This window comes from Penicillium angulare (genome assembly GCF_028827245.1).
Source record: "Penicillium angulare strain IBT 27051 chromosome Unknown utg000004l_segment0_segment0, whole genome shotgun sequence".
In the NCBI taxonomy this organism is placed as follows: Eukaryota; Fungi; Ascomycota; class Eurotiomycetes; order Eurotiales; family Aspergillaceae; genus Penicillium; species Penicillium angulare.
Window position 1 is genome coordinate 6,068,331 of NW_026623163.1, and position 15,487 is coordinate 6,083,817.

Genomic DNA, 15,487 nt, shown 5'->3' on the forward strand with positions numbered 1-15,487 from the left:
CCCGAGATAATGCTTATACTTCAAACTGCATGGCCGAGGACCTTAAGGCCGCCTGCGAAGCGCTCTAAATTACTCGCCCTGTTTTAGCTGGATGGTACGTTGTACATAGTATCTGATATGATGGATGGATGCAACCTTGCCAATGTCTCTATAAGGTAACTATGCGGTAGGCATATGCGGTTTCACTTTGCTGACTATCACGAGCAGGAGCTACGGTGGAACCATTGGCTCTGACATCTGCGAGCATCTTGAAGCGGAGTATCTTGCTGGAATCATCTATTTAAGTGGTGTGCCCTATATTTCGGCTTTCATGGAACTTGGCACCGGGCTAATGGGACCGACATTCCCACACGCTGTCCAATCCAAATTCTAGTGCTACTGGGCTTTCAGAAGCCATAGTCTTCGTGGTGAAAACATGTGTTTCTGACAAGTATCAGATACCGATTGGGACAGAGTGGTTATGGCGTAGTATATTTCTCTCGCAGGTATGGTTGAGATCATTTCGATGCAAGCGATATCCTTCGTGGTTGAGGCTAATAGAACTTCATTAGAATCCTCGTGTTCGTCCCCTGCGTGTGAGCAAAGAACGGGACTCCACCAACCTTCTTGCTGCTGGGGCCAAGCTTCCTATATGTATTATTCATGGGGTGGATGATAAGCATCTGAGCGTGCACAAGATGGAGGAATTTGTCAGGGCCAAATTTGAGCATGCCGAATTTCATGCTGTCGATGGCGCGGGTCATATGAGCTTTTATGAATGTCCTGAGAAGGTGAATGGGGTGGTTCTCAATTTTATGCTTCATGTCGATGCATACTAGCCAGCATTCAATTGACCAACGTTATATGTTAGTTCTATGGGTTAAGAAAGGATTTCTTTCGATGAGTTACTATGTAGGTTATTTCGAGAAAATTAGTCGACCTTATGATGAAGAGAGCTTATTGTTGGACTCCGCCCGAGTCAGTTCTCTCAAGTTGGTCAATTTCGATATGAACGATGGTTAGTACTAGTATATCATTAAATTCTATCTTTAATAATCACCCCTTTGATATTCAACTTGTTATTAGCAACCTTTGTAGAATGAAAGGGTGGCAGGGAAGATGGCCACAAAGAAAGAAGCTTATGTAGGACGAAAAATAGACGAAAAGTCAGAATATCCATGGAATTTTTGTTTTGCTCCCTATCACCGAAGTCGTCAAGTCTAAACCGCCAAGTAAAATCGAGAGTCACATATAATAGAAAAAAGGGCGAGACATGACAGTGGAGAAGAGGGATGCGCTAGAAAACCAGATTTCCAGTGTATCGTTCATTTATTCATTCACTCGTGCCAAATCAAAGTATATCGCGATGATTCCATCCATCATTCCAGGGCTCCGGTCCACTAATTCAAATCGTAAATCCAATCGGATCGAGTGGTCCCACAGGGCCAGCTGATTTAGGTCTGCGCAGCATACGCAAAATGAAAGGGGTTATGCGCGAGGGGCAGAAGCCAGGAAAAGCCGTTGCCTAGCGTTGATAAATGGAGATAGGGGAAGTTGAAAAGTGGAAGAAATGCAGAGCCTCTGGGACCAAGATCCCAAGGCTGATGGAGATTGGGAGATTAAAACCATCTAATGCAGTCGGATATTGGAGAAGAAAGCAGATCTCGGAGTACTCGAAATGTTAAGGTATAAAAAACAACAAAGAAAACAGCACGTGAACAATAAGAGTTGAGCATAATAGAGGAGGATGGCCCCCAAGGCTAGATTTTCCATAATTTTTATGCTTCATACCTTGTAAATTCGGGTTCGGTTTTATAATGAGACTCCCCAAATACCGCGTCCACCGCAAACGCCGAGCCATTCTCGTGGATTGCCTGAGTGGTTGGATCCGCCTTGTGGCGACCAGCTAATATTGGAGATTTCATAATCGCATTGCCAGGCAGCAGCTGGGCCACGCTCAGTAGTGGTTTGGGAGCCTGGGGTAGTGCCGGGTTGCGAAAGAGGCACGGCATTATGCTGATTAATGAGGTCCCATAGGAGAACCAGACTGTCATCGCCACCGGAAGCCAGATGACCACGTCGGCTTGGAGACCATTCAACACAGTTGAGGGCAGCAGAGTGACCTTTCAATTCGAGCAAGGCTTGACCAGGTTGTCGTACATCAAGAACGCGTACAACACTTGAATCTTGGGAAAATGTGGCTAGGAGATGCGCATCATGGGGAGATGCTGGAAATGATGGTGAGATGATTGTCATAAACGAAGAAAAATAGATCGCAAACTCGTACCTGCAATTCTCAGTAATGGCGGAGGCCATGACCCTGCTTGTGATGGGCCAGATGGACTAGCATTGCCGGGGCTCATCACCGCTATTTGTTTTTAGTATCCAAGTTGGTAAATTTTGGGCGAAAAACTCTTGGAATTATACATACGCTTAACTTCGGTTTTATCAGATGGCTCATAAATAATGGTGCTGTGCTCTAGGCTTCGCAAATCAAACATGCGCACGCTGCCATCGGCTCCACAGCTCACAAAGACATCGACACTGTTGGCACAGAATCTGACATCAAAGACCTCCTTATCGTGGGCGATCAATTGAGTTTTAGCTGTCAACGTGGGAATGTCCCAGATTGTGCAAGTCGTGTCGATACTGGAAGTGATGATCAGACTAGGAGATATGGTATTCCAGTCCAATGAAGTGATTGGAGCAGTATGCTCAGGAGACTTTGAATTAGAAAGCAGTGCCAGTGGTGATAGCTTGGAGGTAGGGGCTTGGGTAGGAGGCCTTGTGATCGTATTTGAACTGGGTACCGGCTGAGAGCTGGGAAGTGACCAGAGACGAAGATGATCACCGGAGGTGGCAAGTAAATCAGTAGACTGCTTTTGAGATGAAGGTGGCTCCCAAAGAATACGTGTAACTGGATAGGAGTGTGTTGCTTCGGCCGTTTTAACATATTCGAGTTTAATCTCCCCTGCTGCCGCATCTGGCGTATCAGGGTCGGGCTGAGCCCAATGCGTATCAACAATTTGGATCTATGGCGACTGTTAGTGTCAACGGGTTTATTCTCATCTTAGGGGATGTGCGAACATAGTTGTGATTGTCTTCTAGGTAGCTGCCCAGGGCCAACTTGCCCCCAAATGAGCTCGAGCTCCCTGAGATTGGCCATTTACACCAATCAACAGCGTAGATAGGCCATGGTGCCACATAATTGCTGTTGGTGGGCACATGGGAATCACCATTGTATGGAAGCGAGCCTGGGCTCATAAGCGAGTCTCCAAGAAGATGGTCACCAGGTAGGCGAACGTCCGCGAGACCCAGCGGCGAATATTTGGACCCTTGCGGGGTTTGTGGTGGATATCCTGCTCCCGGGGAGGTGGGATATTTGGAACCCTCTGGGGCACCGTGTTGTCTGTACATCGATTGGTCGAATCCAGCGGGGCTGGATCGAGAGTGACCGTGAGTGTTAATCATGCTTGAACGATGGTTGGTTTGCTGCGACGCTGGCTGCTGCATGGTGGGGACGACGGTCGGAGCTGTATTGATTGAGACGGCTGGGGGCCGATTCTGACCTCCCGCAGTCAAGGCACCTGGGAGAGTGTTATTGCTATTTCCACTGCTACCCCCGTACTGTAAAGACTGCGAGGACGATTGCACATTGATCGAAGGGACCTGGGTCGCGCCTGCACCTGTGTCTGGAGTCGTGGGGTAGTCATGGGAGGGAGGCTGACGGGACAAGTTAGGATTGATCAGACCCGTAGATGGGATATGCAGTTCTTCTGGCTGGCGAGCAAACACCGCAGACCGTCGAGGGGAATCGAAGGAGGGATTGGACATGGTGTGGAGGACGGGTGTCCAGGGCGTTTAGGGGATGCTGGTTTTGGATGGGCCTTAGCTCCACTCCCCCTTGGAACTAAGAAGCCTAGCAGATGTCCCTAAGATGTCAGTAAGCTCCACAAGCTTCACAAGAAGCTTCCAAAGCGCTATGGTGGAAGCAGTGAGGATGGAATTGTCGCAACATCATGAGGGATTCGACTTGGAGCTGGGGGTGCCCGCGCTGAGTCAGCCACCGGGTTAACACTCCCGCTCTTTCTTTATTTGGTGAAATACAATGGGCTGCTTGTCTCTTGTCTCTTGTTCTTCTTTCATTCAATTGTTTCTTCTTGACGAGGTCTAAATCCATTCTCAAAGGATAGCTGTCTTGTTCCTTACCATCGAATACCGCTGCAGTCATGTCATCTCAACAAAATTCCGTTTCTGCACTTTTATTGTTACCCCCGCCTCAGTCTTTCTCCTTCAGTGGGGTCAAGGAGGCATTCGAGACCTCGGTATCCGATGTCTTGATGAAGTTGTACAAAACCGTGGAAAATTCCAGTCATATTGCCAAACTTGACATTGCCTTGGCAATTTCAAACGTGCTCGCTCCAGAAAACACACCTCGTACCAAAACATTTGCCTCATTACAACATTATCTTAGCAGCATTTATACTTTGATTGGGGCGGTGGGGACTGCTCAAAGCATCGATCTGGACTCGCCTGGTGGCATCGATACTCGTGTGATATTCATTGATCATACCTCTTCCATTACTACAACCAATTCCCAGACCAGCAATGGCTCCAAGATTGGACCCATCTTATCCCTGCAATCACTGGCAACCTCGGCCCGACAATGGGACCATGTGTTCCATCTAAACAACCAAATCGGCCGGGATTTGGGCAATCTTTTTCTTAATAGCACCAGTGGTTCGTCTAAAGATCACACCGCATCAGTCATGCAGATGATCTCCTGCAGCGGAGACTGGCCGGCTCCACAATCCATCTTGATCCCTGAGGACCAGCCAAACCCAGTGCCCCACTACTCAGTTGCGGTGGGAGGGACATTCGATCATCTTCACATTGGTCACAAACTCCTGCTCACGGCTACCGCACTAGCCTTAGAGCCGCTAGACCAAACTAATCAAGATCGGGGGAGGATCCTGACAGTCGGTGTGACTGGTGACGCACTGCTGGTGAACAAAAAATTTGCCGAGTATTTAGAAAGCTGGGAGGATCGATTCCAGAGCACCGCAGCCTTTCTAGCGGCCATTATGGATTTCTCGGGTAATCCATCGCCCCGAGTTGAACGCAGCTCGACATCTGATGGCAAGGGGCAAGTGGCGGCCATACATATTCAACCAGGTCTGATCTATAGGTTCGTGGAGTTTTTCGATGTTTGTGGACCCACGATCACCGATGAAAACATCAGTGCGTTGGTAGTGTCCAAGGAGACGTCAGCTGGAGGCGCTATGGTCAATGACGAACGGGCCAAGAAAGGATGGTCCAAACTTGCTATCTTTGAAGTGGACGTACTTCAGTCGGGAGAAGTCAAGGAAACAGTAGGTGCCAACCAATTTGAGGGCAAAATTAGCAGCACAGACATTCGACGTCGGCGCATGAACCGGGCCAAAGTATGAGAAATTTGGGAAATTTGGAATTGTAGAAATGGGGCCAGAGGATTAGGGATGGGAAATTTTAAACCTGTAGATTTTTTTTTCGGCTTTTCCTTTTTTTTTCTCCCCAATCACTATTACTTTGAGATTTCGGCCAATTTCCCCCCAATGGTGGTGATGGTGGCTTCTCCACCATACGCGAGTCTGTCACTCTGCAGAGATGTGACAAGTGAAGCGGGGCCTGCATTGGCTTGGAGGTGGAGGGGGAGCGAGGGCGTCTCTGACCTCACCAAAAGGCCCCTGTAGCATACAAGATGAAACCACCCAACCACCACCTCACGGAACACGACTCGCTCTCCGCTGCTCCAGTTGTTTCTGCAGGTCTACGCTGTTTCGCAATGGCTGGCCGCAGCCTGGATCAATCATGTGATTGGCGTGGGAGAGCGTCACCAATGAAACCAACAAGATCATGATGCAGAGGCCCGGGGCCTGTCAGCACCCAAGCGCGCTATGCCAGGGTCCTGTTGATCATCCCGGTCGCGCCGGATTGTTAGGGCGAGAACAGTCGCCATGCGTCCATGGTGAGACAGGAATCCGTCGAACGAGTCCATTTTCTACCTTTAGACTTGCTGTGCCTTTTTCTTTTTCTTTTTTAATTACCCATTCGTCTTCCGTTTCCCATCTGCTTATTTTAGCTTCTGGTCTTGTTTCCCCCCCTTCGTTTATAGTGGAACTGGTGCCCCCTCAATCGTGCATCCACAAATGATTATCCCTTGTGCCGGTCTATAAGGCTCGGTACAGAGCTTCTTCTTGAATTTTTTTCTCCTCTTCCATGTCGCTGTCACTCGCACAAGCAGCCGAGAAGTCGGCTGCAAAACACCGATCATGGACCAGCCACGCCGTATTCAGGACCTCGCAGATGAACTGTTGAATGAAATCCTGGCCTGTTTATTAGAGCCGGGATCACGACCTCTGAACGGTAAATTCTATCTCAGCAAAAATCAAAGTAATGGACATGAGGAGTATCGAGATTTTGAATATGGGGAATCGTCGGACTTGGACCGCTTCCGTCTGGTGTGTAAACGTTTCATGCGAATCGGAACACCTCGAAAGTTCTCCCGCTTCAATTTGCGATTTTCAGAAGATGGCTTTCGGCGACTGGCTGAGCTGCTGGCGATGCAGCGAGCCCACTATGTGAAAACTGTGACATACCTCGTGCGACCTTTCTATCAAGGCAGTGGTAACGAATATTCTTACCGCCGTAAGGCTTGTGAAAATGGACAATAATCGGCTAACAACATCGCACAGGTTGGACACCAATATTACAATCGCTCAGTTTTAAAGATCGTGCGCTCGCAGAAGTACACATCCAGCGACTGCGCCAACAGACCAAACTGGTTGAAACAAACTTCGACCTTACCCAACTTTGCCTAGGGATGGCGGCATTTTCAGCTCTTCAAGAAATCAAGCTACTTCGTCTTCAAGACGAAGCCGACGAGAATCTACTGGATTTTATTCGTGACCAATCCATTCGTAATGCTGAGGATATGAACTCCAGCACGGTCTGTTTTGATTGGGGATCAGCATGTTCTCGTGCAGTAACAAATCTTGGCATTGCTCTATTGAATTCCCAATGTACTGCAATCCGATTTATTGGTCCTCAAATCAGCCCCGAAGCGACTTTACAGCTCCTAAGAGCACCATCTACTACTCTTGCCGCAATGGGCACCCGTCTCACAAGTCTTGATATCAATTTCCATTCGAATACCGATCTTACAGCAACCATGTCCGACCTGTCTACTGTTTTTCGTCGCTTCTTCCTCGAAGCCAAATCTCTTGTCGCCATACACATCGGATTTCCAACTAAAGCTCCTCTAGATCTGGACCTTGAATCCATTTTCCATAATGTTCGCTGGAAAACTCTCAGGACCCTTAGCTTACAGGGCTGGCGTCTCCATGCAGATGAGATTATCTCCTTACTCCGGCGCCATCGCAAACAGCTTCGCGACTTCCGGCTCTGCGCCGTTTATCTCCGCCCCTGGGGACTATGGAAGAATGTACTTAACGTCCTTCGCGAGGAAATGGAGAGGCTAGACCGGGTAGATCTCCGCGAAATCGACTATACGGATCACTTTGACGCACTATCTCAAGCAAATGGTATTGAAGTCTTCGACATGCCAATTTCAGCAGCTGTTCCCTCATCGTTATCAGTTGCGGCGGGCACGGATTTTCCAGACCAGTCCATTTTTACGCCAGGGGTTGGATCTGGTTTTGGCTTTTCGCCAGTCATGCCGACGAGGCGATTACCTTTACGTCCTGGATCGCTGGAGAAAATACGCGGCCTTTCTCAAGACGATCTTGGTGACAATGGGGCATTTGTTCCGAGGGAAGAGTTACAACTATGGTCTGCTTGGGTTTTATCTGGAGCACAGCGTGGTGGGCAGCGCAGCAATGGGAACGGAAATGGAAATGGCCATTTCAACGCCTATCATATTTGAATTGAGCCAATCTGCACCGAAAGCATATATACCCAAACTATGAGAATCAGAATCAGATGTGCGATAGGAAGATACGGATATCATGATACGAGGTGGACGAACATTCAGTGATCAGGACCGGAGTTGGAGGCTGTTTCAATTCATTTACGCGTCAATGTATCTATCTCCTTTTTTTCCTTTTTCGTGTTCCTGAGCCTTGTCTTTCTATTATGATTGCATTTGAAGCCTGTCTTGCATGCTAATTTCAATCACCTGAGCGTGGAAGGATGCATTGAATGGATCAATATCAACATTTACTCCTAACAAACTTCCATTCAAGTCCAATCTGGTATCATCATAGCCTGGGCCTATCATACAACTCGAAACATGCTCTCGTTCATGCAAAAGCCAATTTTGGTCAAATAAGGATAAAAGATAAGAAAAGGTCAAGAATAAACAGAGCCTCCTGGTAAGGTAGGTAGAAAAGGGTATCAGTCACCAATCATACATAACAATCCTCCCACCTCCCACCCTCTCTCGCAAAACTCAACGCCCTAACAAAATCATCTCGTTTACACCTCCCCACCTCATCAACATCACACCCACTCAACGGAACAACCCGGTCATTAACCAAAATCCTGACCAAAGGCTGCTCACCACCACAATCCATCATCTCAAAATATGCCCTGGCACCAAACGGCACAGTCCAAGAAGCAGAATATCCATCCGCCCTCTCAAAAGACTGTACGTGATTCTTCGGCAAAGGCGCCGTCCCGTTATACAGTCCCAACGCAAAATAAATAGATATAAGCCCGTTATCATGCGTGAAGTCCGCATAGATAGCCTTGTCAAGAGGGAAAGTAGAGCGTTTCGAATCCAAAGTCCGATTCGTCGTCGTATGGTCTCTAACAGGGGTATGTGTCATTCGTGCAATGAGCTCGTTGACAAATCCCACGCCTTGTGTAGGTCCAAGGGGATTCCCAGCACCGTACCCATAGTACTTTGAGAGAGATTGGTAGTAGCTGTATTCTTTCCACTCTAATGCTGTGAAGAGCGCACAGAACGCAGACTTTGTCGAACCATCCGGTGTATCGGAGACGGTGTTAAACGCGCACAGATCCATCAGATATGTAACATCATCCAATGAGAGAGATGTTCCTGGGAGAAGGGACTGAAGACGAGATTGAATAGCCGGTACAAAGATAGCGGTATAGTTATCTTCAACTTTATCGCCGAGAGAACTTTTCTCGAAAGCAGGACATGTATTGTGATTCAATGTGTTGTTTGAACCTGTGTCTTCGGAGATAACCACATTGATTTTCGGCGAAGATTGAGATAAAGCGTTTTTATCGTGCTTTTTGCTTTTTTGAAATCCTTCAATGAAGAACTGGCCTGATTCAACGACGCGGGAAGATCCAGAGGCTCGAATGAATGGAATGTTGTTTCGGGATAGAGACTCGTAGCGAGAATAGAATTTGATTCCGGAGTTTACCATTTGGATCTCGCCGAAGGTGGTCAGATCGTCGCTTCCAAGTGTGTAGTTGTATGTTTTTAGGAATGAGGCTTTTCCTTTGTAGGCGGTGGCATTTGCTTGGATGTCCTGGATGAGCTGTGCGTATTTCTCGCTCTTGGATGCAGTTGGGTATCTGGCGCCGTGGCGGGATAGAACCTGTACAAATGTGATGTTGCATTGCTGTGGAACTGCGTCCGAGATGCTTGAAATAGAGCTAGAACGAGAAGTAGAGCTCAAATCATTGTCGGCCAGTGAGAAGTAGGGCGAGTACTGGCCCCAGCTGTGAGAGAGATCTGCGAAACATTGATATCCGTCCTGGATACTGTTGCAAGGGCGTGGGGGGTGTGTCACTTGTTTGCGGGACCTATACGACGCAACCGGTGGTTGGTCAGGTTTTCCATTCCTAGACACAGATGCAGGTACAGATTCAAGCATAGATGAGGACTCGTACCCGTTTTTTAGGGTGAGTGCTAGAGCTATAGCACTGATGAGAGCTGTTAGGAGGGCAACGATGCGGAAGGCTTTCGCTTTGGGGGAGATTGATTTGAGAAGTGGTGCATCGGGTCTTTCTCCCAGAAGACATTCTTCTTCCGGGATGCTGTGGATTGGGTTGTTTTTGTACCCCGCCATTTTTTTGGTGAGGTTCGTTTGAAGGAAGGGATGGTGGTGATGTCAGTACTTCTAGTCCCCCATCAATGGAGAAGAAGAGCAGAGAATGAGATGATTCAATGAAGGAGAGAGAATGAAGAATGAGAACGGGAATTTATTCATGTTAAACTCGAAGATAAAAAAGATAATCAAGGCACGCGAGTGCAATTCGGGTACACAAGGGGAGTTTTGATTAGGTCCAGGACTATTCAGGCCAGCTCGTGAGCTGATGCTGTTCGCTGATTGGTGCGTCAGTGGCGGCACGTGGGTGGAAGGAAAGACGGGTATAAGGTGTGTACATGAGTGGTACCTCTTTAAGTTACGTACAGCACATATATAGGTAAAGTACCATCCATGTATATCAGCTCCACCCACGTCAACTTACCCCATACCTCTATCAGGCCTAGTGCACTAAGTAGAGTACGTACCTAGTCGAAGTAGACTATGCTCAACATCACTTGACTGCTTCATTCCTTGTTTCGCTCTATATATCCGCTACAATTAATTAACCTCCTAAATTCCAGAGCAAATAGAGACTCAGCAATGTTATGCACTCACCTGCACCAGACCAGTCTTCCATACTTATCACCACAGACACATATTCACGCTCACCGCCAGTCGCACAATGCTGAGAAATGCTGAATCTCACTCCACATCATCTTCCTCTAACTTACAAGCAATTTCCTAGTAGTTTATCAGATTATTACTAGTAGTAAAAAAAAATAGTGTCATCTGAATAATAATGAGTCACAAATATATTAAAAAGAGACAGAGGTCCATTAGGCTCAAACCGAGACACTCAGTTGATCCCGCGGTAGCTGCCAAGGGCCGATCACAAGAGCCGTTAGCTTTTGGTAGATCAACACCGAAGCAAGGGGGGAAAATACGCCCATTATGAAGCTCGGAGTACATATACCCCTCCCCACGGAATAAACACCCGCGAGTTGGACAATGAATAGTCCAAGGCTATACAGGTCGAACGTGATCAATCAACGTAGGATCGTAAGATCGGTAACGGTCGCAAACACCAAAATGCATCGGGCCCACGCAGGCGTGCCGGATCCGAGTTCAAGCCGATACAATGTGATATATCCATCCGTGAAACTGTGGATCAGTATCAATCCTATCGAGTCTTCTCGGCCCCCGCGGAGATGAACAGAATCGATGGATCCCGACCCCCGGGGCCGCAAAAGGCCTATACTGTAACATTTGAACTCTGCCAAAGTGCCCAGGTGTGGATCATGATCCACCGCATTCAAGGTTAATATAGACCATTGCAGCGCCACCTGCGCGCAAAATGCGGCTAATTGAAGGGGAAATTCATAGATCGAGAGATCATCGCAGTTATCATGCCAAAGACACAATAGACGTTCGGAGCCCTGGAGTTGAAATAAAAAATAAATTAAAAGATTTGTTGATAAGGATCAGGATATTGATTGAGATTGGTTCTATGCTCCACATCACATTGCGCCTGTAAATGTAAATGAATATTCGGAAAAGAAGAATAATAACACAGAAACAGAAAGCCTTCCAATATTTGCGAACCATTCGAAGTATCATCACTGCGGAGCTCCGGGCACCAGGAGATCCAGATCCACTCCTTGAATCAACATAATCAATGATCGACAGATCGGGAGAAAGTGGGTAGCATTTGACAATGGAAGGAAGATAGATAGAAACGACTTTTTATTGGACTCATAGGGGCAGAGCAGTCACCAGCAATGTAGGTAGTAAATGTAAATAGCGATGAGAGGGCAAGGGGGTATTGAGATAGCACAAGACGAAAGAAATAAAGAAAAGGAATAAAAAAGCACAACAATGCATCGGCCACAAATGCAAGTTTTCCACCGAGCCAGATCATCTGGTCAAGGCGATCTGAAAAAGGAAAAATAAAAGAAATAAACCAATTATTGTTATGGCACCCGCTGTAACTCCCACAACATTCACTAGTTGTAACAGTCAAACCAGTGACTGTACCCAGATATGCTTTGAAACAAAGGCAGTAGAAAGATGAACAGAGATAGGAGATAGGAGGACTATGATAGAGGGAGATAGATATGCACGGTGAAAAAAAAAATAGAAAACAGCGTCCTTACTCAATAATTGCTTTCGGGCACCGAGCTATTGTCGAGACCAAGACCCTTGAAACGGAGGTAAAGGTCCTCCAGAAACAGGCAGCGCAGAAGAACCCGCATCACTACCAATAGCCCTCGGCATAGGTTCCTGCGGTACAGCGGCACATGGCACCGGAGTTCCGGGCCAACTAGCCTGCGGCCTAGATGTAGACTGCTCACCAGGCGCAGATCTCACCGCATCCCCACCAGACCAAGTGGGTGTAGGAGCTGTCTCCATTACCGGAGTGGGGAGTAATGGAGCAGGAATAACAGAAGAAGAACGGGGCGACGTTGGCCGAGGAGGTACTTGGCTAAGAGACATTGAGCGGCCGAGGTAATCACGGAAGAAATCACGCTCAGATCTATAGTGATCGCGTTGTTGGAGGAGGGAGCGGATTTCTTCGCTTTGGCGACGAATCTCGTCTTGTTGTGAGGTTAGCCGTTGCTCGAGCTGCATTTCATTGCGCTTGCGGTTGCGGAAACGGCGTGATGCGTCGCTGTTTGCTTTGCGTTTTTCGGCTTGGCTTGTTGAGCCGGATTTTAGATCTAGTACGCAGGGTATTAGACCTGGTAGGGAGGATGTGCTTCCTGGTGTGCTGGGGCCGGCACTTTGTGCTTGGCTTGATGCTGCAGGTGCGGGTGCGGTTGTTTGTTCTTCGATGCTGCGAGGTGGTGCTACTGCAGGTGTCCCACGGGTGAGAGTTTCCATTGTCATGTAAGGTGTTGATGCTGTGGAGTATGAAGCTGGACTTGGTGCAATCGAGACGTTTGCTATGGCTGGCGAAGCACGTCCAAACTGGCTGTATGTTGAATGTGGACTGGTGGGACTTGCTTCTTGGGATGTGGGCTTTGTCAATGGTGCAGGGCCAGCGCTGGTACGTCTGGCGTGAATGCTGGGTGTAGAGTGCAATGGACCTGCCACAGGAGGCAGTGTACCGGGCATTGCGGCAAGAGGACGTAGTGGTTGATTTGGAAGAGGCGAGCTCACTGGCTGGCGTAAGCCTAAAGAAGATTCATGAGGAACTAGAGGAGATTGAGAGACGCTCGATTGCCCGCTCCTTCCTCCACCAACAAATCGCGCCGATGGCGAACCAGGATTCATCAAAGGTCGTCCGGCCGACCTGGGAGATAATGGATGCTGCATGATAGAATTCATAGGGCGAATAGCAGGTGAAGAACCCTTTCGGGCTCGAGGGGATGCTGCTCTTGATGCACTTCGTGAACCAATACCACTATTGATGGCCGCCTCCATTGTTGTTTGAGCAGGCGGATTCAAGATGGAGTGCACGCCTATAGACCTCGAAGAAGACGCTTCAAAAGGAGGCTCCACTGGACCGTATGGGTGCCAGGACTGTGGTCGAGCTCGTAGTGATGGTCGACGAGATTGAAGGTTGCCTACAGGACCATGCTCATTGTCAATCGCACTGCGGTCTTGAATCGCATGGTCGGACAAAGGAGCTGCCCGTAGAGATTCCGACATAGACGGATCTCCTGCAATCACTTGGGAGTTAGGGCATGACCGATTCCCCCCTCTCTCGTAGTCAATGGGGCGCTCACGAGTAGAGTGAGAGAGGGAGGACTTAGGGTAATGATGACCCTCTGGGTAATGCGACAGCTTTGAGGTACGGGGCGGCCCGGGATAAGGCGCAGTCAACACGCTCAGCCCGAGAGTAGCCACGATGAAGGGAGGAAGAAAAAGAGGGATAGAGAGAGCACAAGAGTTTATAGATGAATCGAATAGACAAAACGATAGATGCACACGCAAGATTGAAAAGTGGTGGGATCAATCAATGTACACCTAATGCACGAGAGTGTCGATCAAGATGTAATCGAGGCTGGAAAGTGGATGTTATACGGAGCAAGCCGGTGGCAGATCAATATTTGGAAAGCTTTTCCACGACCTATTGAGGTCAATGCTAGAATGAAGCGACGGGAGTGTATAAGGTCCGTGATCAGATCCAACGACACATGTGGATGTATAGGCAAAAGCGACCCGAGGCCCGTTCAGGGTGTTCGTGATTCAAGGGGAAAAGATAGTAAATTTCAAGAGGCCAAAGCATAGCAAGGGAAAATAAAGAGGGAAAAAACCAGGTGAAGTTGGAATTAATAAGAGACCGTTGAGATCCAGCGGTGAGAGAGGGATCCATTGATCCATCATCTCGGGGGTCTCGATGGTCTAAGACAGAAAAGAAAGTTGTTGTCCGACCCAGAATATCGGGTGTTGGGCAGGATCGCCCTGGAATCTCTACGGGTTTGGGGTTTGGGACTTGGGGATTAAATTATTATTCTTATTGGGATTTTTGAAATGAATTAAATAAATAAAAAATATGGGAATATTCAAATCGGATTTCTGTTATTATCATTATTTTCACGATTATCATTGGGGGACGATGGGGAGAAATTGGCCTGAGAACCTTATAGGTTTAGGACAGTACTTCGTACTCGTGCTGGGGAGATAGGTAAGATCAATGCTCCCAAGAAAACAGAGTAATTTCATTAAAAGAAAAAATTAAAAACCAAAAAACCAAAAAAAAATAAACGAGAAAAAAAGACAAAAAGACAAGTGGAGAGGTACAAATGATTCACCTTAACCTATGATGTCCATCTCGTGCGTAGTGGAGAAATGAGAAAGGGGATTGAGTATAGTATGTGATGGGCCCTGAGAGCCAAACGCTGCCTGAAAAAGTTGATTTCATTCTCCACTAGTAATAGATTTCCTTTTATTTCATTTTTAATTTCTAGAATATTTTGATTTACGATTTATTACTCATGTACTGAATGTACGGAGTACGGTACACTTATTTCCGGCAAGAAAGCACTAACTGCCCGGGGAACCAACCAGCGATCACCGTCATGTCCAGCACGAATCATCGAATCATTGGCCGATGGGACTGGGGAGCTGCAAGTGCGCAAGTGCCGTCACCATGGACTTGGACAAGGGACGGGTGGAGCCTTCTTTTGGGCTAGCAATGGTGGATTTCCACTTTGGGCGCTTGCTACTTTTTTATTATTTCCTATGCTTCTCTCGCTTGTCATGACATACTCACCAATATAGAATAGAATTCTCGCTCTCGCTTCAAACGTGGATCATTTGCCTCTGAACCGGAACAATGGATAATGATTATGCAGCACATACATAGGTAGTTGGAATTCCGTGCAGTTCTGTAAAGCTCCCACCCCCTAAGACCCCTTTTGATTCTCGCTTCATTCGGGCATCAGAGGGGGGGGGGGGGGGGGTGAAGAGGGAAAGAATGATGGAAAGAAAGAAGTGGATCACATCGATCCATGACGCAGAACACATGATGACGGAGAAGCAAATTCCAGTTCCAA

The 15,487-nt window shown here is 47.7% G+C and overlaps 5 protein-coding genes across 5 annotated transcripts; 2 read left to right on the forward strand and 3 right to left on the reverse strand.

Annotated features, from left to right (window-relative positions):
• Positions 1–1,791: 1,791 nt before the first annotated feature.
• N7478_006182 (uncharacterized protein) lies at positions 1,792–3,813 on the reverse strand (the record flags this gene model as incomplete). Its single annotated transcript, XM_056922396.1, has 4 exons — positions 1,792–2,207; positions 2,267–2,347; positions 2,411–3,011; positions 3,067–3,813. 4 exons carry the CDS (start codon positions 3,811–3,813, stop codon positions 1,792–1,794), a joined length of 1,845 nt encoding a protein of 614 aa, XP_056780433.1.
• Positions 3,814–4,208: 395 nt separating this feature from the next.
• On the forward strand, positions 4,209–5,429 carry N7478_006183 (putative pantetheine-phosphate adenylyltransferase; the record flags this gene model as incomplete). The annotated part of the gene is made up of 1 exon (XM_056922397.1): positions 4,209–5,429. The coding sequence occupies one exon, from the start codon at positions 4,209–4,211 to the stop codon at positions 5,427–5,429; it is 1,221 nt and encodes a 406-aa protein (XP_056780434.1).
• An 861-nt stretch (positions 5,430–6,290) lies between these two features.
• On the forward strand, positions 6,291–7,903 carry N7478_006184 (F-box domain protein; the record flags this gene model as incomplete). The annotated part of the gene is made up of 2 exons (XM_056922398.1): positions 6,291–6,645; positions 6,714–7,903. The coding sequence occupies 2 exons, from the start codon at positions 6,291–6,293 to the stop codon at positions 7,901–7,903; spliced, it is 1,545 nt and encodes a 514-aa protein (XP_056780435.1).
• Positions 7,904–8,384: 481 nt separating this feature from the next.
• N7478_006185 (histidine phosphatase family protein) lies at positions 8,385–10,025 on the reverse strand (the record flags this gene model as incomplete). Its single annotated transcript, XM_056922399.1, has 1 exon — positions 8,385–10,025. The coding sequence occupies one exon, from the start codon at positions 10,023–10,025 to the stop codon at positions 8,385–8,387; it is 1,641 nt and encodes a 546-aa protein (XP_056780436.1).
• Positions 10,026–12,164: 2,139 nt separating this feature from the next.
• N7478_006186 (uncharacterized protein) lies at positions 12,165–13,637 on the reverse strand (the record flags this gene model as incomplete). The annotated part of the gene is made up of 1 exon (XM_056922400.1): positions 12,165–13,637. The coding sequence occupies one exon, from the start codon at positions 13,635–13,637 to the stop codon at positions 12,165–12,167; it is 1,473 nt and encodes a 490-aa protein (XP_056780437.1).
• Positions 13,638–15,487: the final 1,850 nt, after the last annotated feature.